The sequence below is a fragment of the Sciurus carolinensis genome, chromosome 2, assembly GCF_902686445.1.
Source record: "Sciurus carolinensis chromosome 2, mSciCar1.2, whole genome shotgun sequence".
Taxonomy (NCBI): domain Eukaryota; kingdom Metazoa; phylum Chordata; class Mammalia; order Rodentia; family Sciuridae; genus Sciurus; species Sciurus carolinensis.
This window is the reverse complement of record NC_062214.1, coordinates 115,468,600-115,475,784: the sequence shown is the minus strand read 5'-3', so window position 1 is coordinate 115,475,784 and position 7,185 is coordinate 115,468,600. Positions and strand designations below refer to the sequence as shown.

At 36.9% G+C, this 7,185-nt stretch overlaps 1 protein-coding gene across 7 annotated transcripts in view; it reads left to right on the top strand.

Annotated features, from left to right (window-relative positions):
- The first annotated feature begins 955 nt into the window (after window positions 1-955).
- Window positions 956-7,185, top strand: part of Cdin1 (CDAN1 interacting nuclease 1) — a 220,018-nt gene continuing 213,788 nt past the window's right edge. For all 7 annotated transcript variants that reach the window (XM_047541266.1, XM_047541265.1, XM_047541263.1 and 4 more), the window contains exon 1: window positions 956-1,294. In XM_047541266.1, coding sequence (XP_047397222.1) covers window positions 1,194-1,294 — 101 coding nt within the window. In that variant the 5' untranslated portion in view covers window positions 956-1,193. The remainder of the gene's footprint in view (window positions 1,295-7,185) is intronic.

Below are 7,185 nucleotides of genomic sequence, written 5' to 3'. Positions count from 1 at the left end.
ACAGTGGATTAAGGAATTTATCCAATGGAGCATATCTAAGCTAAACTTCCAACCCATACTTTATTCCACATGAAAATATTTTAAACCACTTACATGTTTTCTAAAAGCTAAGTGCCGTTTCTTTGTTTAAAATGTTGAAATTTAAAGTAAAGAGGAGCAACAAATGGACTTCTAAGAATCTAATTTTTTAAAAAGGGATTAAAGGAGGGGCTGATGTTTCAATAAATTGCCTTAGAAGAGCTGAAATCCACTCACAGCACAAATAGAAAACAAAGGATTAGCTCAGAGACTCATCTGTCCAAACAATTATTGGATGCCTATTTTCTGAGATCTAGGTTTAGGAAGACAAGATATAATTTCGGTCCTCGAGCATCTAACTGTAGGGCGTGAAAGTGACGTTCTTTGGTGTCATTTGTTGGTTGTTTGAAGTAAAATTTAAGTCGGTTTCCCACCAAGGGCCAAATTGCCTTCCACGCGAGCTGTATAAGTTTTAGGACTTTCCCAACACACGCCAAACTGTATGTTTAGGGAGACCCTAGTGAAGTTTACTGCTCGGCTCAGGATCACAGAATGTAAACTTCAGTTTCTTTGCAGGCTGGACTGTGCTTGAGGCTGCGCCTAAACCGCAGCGTTGGGGAACACATTCAAATCACGCGCTCTGGTAGAGGCTTTCGGGCGCTCAAGTTGAAGGCTAGTAGGGGATTCATGAGGCTTGTCCTCTGGTCTGGGAGAGAGGGCTTCCTGGCCTTTTGCAACAGGGGGAGCTTGCACCCCCACCAGCACCTGCAGTCCACCCCAGGTGCGCGACGCTGGGCATACTTGCCGCGCAGACCCGGGAGCTGTACCCTCCGAGCCAGCGGCCGCTACTTCCTGGTTGCCGTGCCCTTACCTGACATGGCGACGAGTTGCTTCGGTCCGCCGCACTGCGCCTGCTCAGTAAACCCAGTCAGGGCAATCGCGTCTACAGCCCGCCCCCGCCGCGGAGGTGCGGGGTGAAGCTTGGGACCCGGCGTGTCTCCGCCTCTTGTGTGCTTCTAGGGTGTGTGCTTCTGGGGGGCGACAACCCAACTAAGGAAGACGAGGACCCTGGGCCGTGCCGCGGTGCGCCCACCCCACATCTCCCGGCGCCAAGCCTGCTTTCACCCCAGGGTGTTGTTTTCTTGTCCCCGCCACCTCCTGGTCCCAGGCCCAACATGATACTGACCAAAGCCCAGTACGACGAGATAGCCCAGTGCCTAGTGTCTGTACCGCCCACCAGGCAGAGCCTGAGGAAGCTGAAGCAGAGGTTCCCCAGGTAAGTGCCCCTTTCTCCCCTCTCGCAGTCCTTTGCCTGCAGCAGCTGTGTCCAGCCACTCTTAACCACGTGTCACACATGAATGGGGAGTAACACAAGTGTCAAGGGTTAGAAGATCAAGGATTGTGAAAAAGAAATCTTTTTCTCTTTCTTCCTCACACAACTCTTCATGGATTAGTCCTTTGCAACCTCCCAAGGCCTTGCAATTAAATTCAAATGAACAAATACTTAGTGAAAGCTTGATATGTGTTAGGTGGTGGGCACGCATAGTAGGTGTTTCATAAATGTCCAGTGGTGAATTGACCGATTCTAGCAATGGGAGATGGATGACAGATACTTCACAAAGTGACAAAATGAATTGTAAGTTCAAAAGGAATAAATGGAGAGTCCTTTTCAGTTGGCCACTGGAAACAAACAAGGGAGCACAGGCCTAAAGGAGCCTCAGACCCTTTGCCTATGACTCATAATGTTGACTACCCCATTAAGAGATCTCAAGGGTGCTTGGTACACTCAGACAGACTCGTACCCTAGGGGATTCTGCTTTGAGTCATTGGCGACATGAACAACTAGATCTGAATGTTTCTTTTTATATGTGTACATATTCCACATGTATTTCTGATTTCCCTCCTCCCTCCAACACCAACCACATCATCATGTTTTTTTTTCCTCCCAGGGATTTTAGGATTATCCAACTTCCTAAGACTTTAGAAATTATGTGATATAGATTCCATCTATATCAAAGGAAACAATCAGAACAGGATAACCAGGTTATTGTATCTATGCTGTTAAAAGTATAAAATTTTTGTATACTATTTTTAAAACTCCGAACCAATTCCTTGAAGAACCAGGACAACCAGGATATTGTATTTATGATGTTAAAGTATAAAATTTTTGAGTACTTTTTTTTCTTAACTCCAAACCGATTCCAAATCCCTCCCATTTTTGTTCTGTGGCCTTGAGTCATTGAGCATGGTTAGCCTTTCATGGAGGACTTTACTGTCTGACTAGAAATCACGTTTGGTTTTGTTATGTTTTGTTTTGTTTTACGGAAATAGAAGTGATTGGATGATAGGTATTATAGTAAAATTGAAACACAAGTTGGAGGTATTTTATGACCTCAATTTTCTGTTGAACTTGCTTTCTAGTCTATAAAAGTGAAGGAGTCTCTCCAATATTACCAAGATTGAATTTAGGGCGGTATTCATACCATTATAGTCTTTAGGATTTTATCAGACTGCTAACAAGGAACAAAATTGACAAATTAGAATCTGAGTTTCTGTCATTAACTCTTTTTAGTTTTGCCCATTAACAATGAAATGGGTGAAGACTGATCATCCAAGAGAAAAGTAGATATTTCTTGGCCATTTTAGAATAGAGCATACTTTTTTTTTTTTAATATTCTGCTCTCATTGTGTATGTATATTATTACTTTGTACTTTTGATTTGCTTTCTCTTCCTTTCCCTCTTCTCTTTCTTTTTTCTTTTTTTTACCCCCATAGCAAATTCTTGTGTTCTCTGTAAGAAGTAACCTCCCCAGCACTCTTAGCAGCATTTTAAGACGATTCCCTTCCTTTGGGATGCCATGCTATCTTACTTAGTCTTTTATGACCTTTTCTTATTAATGACATGCCCAAATATTTTTTACTTCTCCCAAGTACTATTCGGAGAATAACTAATTCTCTTTCTACAGGAAGAATTATTTAGAAGGCCAAATTAATTTGCAAAAGAAAGAATTAATGAGCTATTTAGAAGGTTGGATCAGAATTCTGTAGTGTGATTTTGGAGTTGGTTTCAATTTTCATTGTACCACTGTTTTACTTTAGTGTTGCAAATGTCTTGAGCAGGCTTTAGACTCAGAAGATTGGATAGGTAAGGATCTCATTGCAATTTCTGGTAACTTGGAGAGGTTAAATGCTTGTCAAAATTTCCAGGGAAGGACTGTAAGGAGATGTAGTTTAGTGGTAGAATGAATGAATGCTTGCCTTGCTTGCTCAAGCTCCTGCGTTGATCCCAAGGACATCCCAAAGATGTTTATTGACCAATCAGTGCCTAGAATACAGTTTTTTTCCCCTTAGTTTAGTGTTCTATACTAAACTGCCTTCATTAGCTTTAATATTAATAATAACAATAGCAATTATTTTCTTGGTAGGTGGCATTCACATACTTTGGGTTCTAGTGTTTTTTTTCTTCTACTCTTTTTTTGTGTGTATTATCTCTGCTCGTTTAGTTTGTAGATCTTATTCCTTCCCAACATACTGTGAGCATTCCTCATCTTTAAAAATTCTTCAAAAATTATTCCACGTAACCCATAATATATATTTTAGTTGTGCTGTCCAGTTCCTTATTGTTGCATTCAAAAGTTTTGTTTTTCTAATTTTTTAACCTTTTTTTGCACATGTATAATGAAATCTGATTGTTTTCTTCCTTTAGGGTTAAAGAAGTTGGGAATGACCATATCATAAATTCTTACCCTTTTGGTTTCCAGATCCCTTTACACTGTAAAAAAGTGTTGAAGACCTCAAAAGAACTTTGTTTATATGGATTATATCTGCAGATATTTACCAAGATATAAATTAAAACTGAGAAATAAAAAATTATTTACTTATTAATTTATTTGATAAGCAGTGAACTTATTACTTGTTAACATTTTTGTGAATAATAACCATAATTTTTAAAAAAGTATTGAGCAAATGACATTGTCCTACACTTTCACAACTCTCTTTAATTCCTGCCTTAATAAAGGAAAATGTCTGCTTCTGCATTCAACTTGTGATATATTTTTGATTACAGAATATCAAGAAACTTTGGTCTCAGAAATGTAGTTGGAAAAGAGAAGAGTAGTTTAATAGGCTTTGTAGATAATTGTGAATATTTTTATTATTACACAAAATCGAACAAATGGTCTTTATTTATTTATTTATTTATTTATTGGTGATGGGGATTGAACCCAGAGGTGCTTTAGCACTGAGTTGCATCCCCAGGCCTTTTTATTTTTTATTGTGCGACAGGGTCTCCCTAAGTTGCTTAGGGGATCACTAAGTTACTGTGGCTGGTCTTGAACTTGAGATCCTCCTGCCTTAACCTCCCGAGTCTTTGGGGAGTTTCTAGGATTACAGGCATGCACTACCACACATGGCAACAAATGATATTTTTTAAAAGTCATTTGTAAAGTGGAATCCAAAACCTGAATTGGAACTTTTCACACTCTGGCATTATAATCCTCTGACCTGCTGTGAACTATGAATGGATCTTTTACCCATGCATGATTTTTATCATCATGCATTGCTCATTTGCTAAATATTGGTTGTGAACTCTGTAGATCTTTCATATTCTTCACCTTTCTTTATACAATATCAAAAAATCACATTTGTTAATAGCACCACTGATCTCATCAGAAGTCTGTAAGATCTGAAGCTGTCAAGCTTACAGTGATGGATATGAGCTTTCCAATATTGAATTTCCCTTGAAAGCTCAAATTTTATCGTTGGCAACAAATGCTATCACTTGTTTTCCTTGAAGTGACAACCTCATGTCATTTATTTTGAGAAAATGTCTGCCAGATACCCAAATCTGAATAATCACGTTTTGTTCATTGTTCATTCAAGTAAGAATTGCATGCTGTGGATGGAAAAAGTGGCTAGTTCAGTGCTCAATCATACAAGTGCTTTTCCCTGAGACAACTGTCATACTTCAGTATGCAGTAAACATGCTTTGTATTTACTTATTGTCATGTAGAATTTTAAGAGGACAAGATTTAATATAATTAGTGAATATTCTTAAATGAATCAGTCCCTCCCTCTCTTCTTTCTTCTTTCCTTCCTTTTTTTCCCCCCTGCAAATGTATTATGGTGAAGAACATAGAGACTGCTAATGCAGTTATAGTGCTCTGGCCTTGATTTGTTTTCAGGAGTTGGCAGTCTTACCCACTATTATTTTGCACTGTGAGTCCAAATGTCAATACAGGGGGAAAGGCAAGTAAAGTAATGTCTTACTATTTCTATAAAAATAGTTTGACCTTGTAGATCCCGGAGCGGGTCTCAGTGATTCCAGGAGTCCATTGACCACACTTTTTGACAACCACTAGCTATTTCAAATCAAAGAGTATTCATGTTTTGAAGGATTTTGATGTGTATTGACAACTTACTATCAAAAGATGTACTAATCCTATTACTAGCAGAGCATGGGAGTGTCTATCTTTGCAACTTTACCAGCATTGAGAAGTCAGTATTAATCTTTAATATGATATTGAATCAAGAATGACATCTTGTAATTAGTGTTTTAAAAATTATAATACATTCTTCATTTTTAAAAATGTGTTTTGATCATTTAATTTTCTTCTTGAATTGCCTGCTTGGTGTCTTTTGCCTAATTTTCTATTGGTGTGTTTGCTGTTACTGTTTGTTGATTTGTAGTTATTAATTGGTCTGCATATGATAAGGCTGTTGATCTATTATCTGTCATATTGTTATAGATATTTTCCCAGTTGTTTGTTCTTAAATATTGTTCTGCTTTTGACAGGTTTAGCTTAAATTTATGCTTTTTAAAATGTTTTTTGCATTTATGGAAGTCCCTTATAGGGACTTATAGGAACTTATAGGACTTATATTATAGGAAGTCCCTTCCTATCCTAACATGAAGAAGAAAAAAAAAAAAACTTTCACTTAAATTTTAGTCTGAATTTTTAAAATAACTTTCTTTCTTTATTTTTAAATTTTTAATCTTTCTGGCTCAAATTTATTTTAACATATGCTAAGAGGTGTAAACATAGCTTAATTTTGTCTCTAGTTTAATTTTTCTCTTACTCTCTGGCTTCTTTGGTAGCTTCACTTCTCTGTGTTTTTTTTTTTTTTTTATCTTCACTAATATTAAAAAAAATTAGATCTTTCCTAGTCATCACATTGACTTGGGCAATCTTTTTAAGCATTTTAGTCTCAGAATCCCCTACTTAAAACGAAGGTGTAGAACTTTGTGATCTCCAGTATTTCAACAACTGTCAGATTTGCCCTCACTCTGTCTTTTTCTGTTCTGCAGTTTTATACTAATTTTATCTAGAACATATAACATACTTCATGGAAGTAGTTGCTGAGGACACATTTACTGATTTGCATTTTCCAATTTATTTCCTAGATGACCTTTTTCAGGTAGAAATGCCCAGCCCATTCAGGTTTTATAAGATTTTATTTTACATTCTAATTTCTTGCCCAAACACTAAATATATATTTGATTATATCATGTTTTATAAATGTATTTTGAAATTATTTTAAATTACAAAAAAGTTGCAGAAATAGTCCAGAGAATTCCATATACCCCTCACCCAGCTTCCTTTTAACATTTACATCATATACACAGGATAATTGTCAAAATCAGAACATTAATTTTAATGGAATATAGTTAATCTATAGATTTTTAAAAATTATCATAATGAATTTTTCCCACATTTTTATTGGTACTTGATAGTTGCACATATTGATGGGATTTGTGGTTGCATATTCTTAAATGCACAGAATTTAACAGTGTAATGTGGAAATTATCACTCCCTAGCATAGACCTTTTATTTTTAACTTTGCTATTTTTTTCACTAATCTCCCTTTTTTTTGTTCTAGGATCACACACTAGATTTAGTTGTCATGTCCTAAGTCTGTTCCAATCTGTGATGGTTTCATACTATTTTCTTTGTCTTTTACAATTTTGATACTGTTTGTGTATATGTATAGTTCTGGTGATTTAGTCCAGGGATGCCCTGCCACTGAACTGCACCCCAGCCCTTTTTAAATTTTTTTTTTTTGAGACAGGGTCTCACTAAGTTGCTTAGGACTTCACAAAATTGATGAGGCTGGCCTTGAACTTGCTATCCTCCTGCCTCAGCCTCCTGAGTAATTGGGATTTTGATA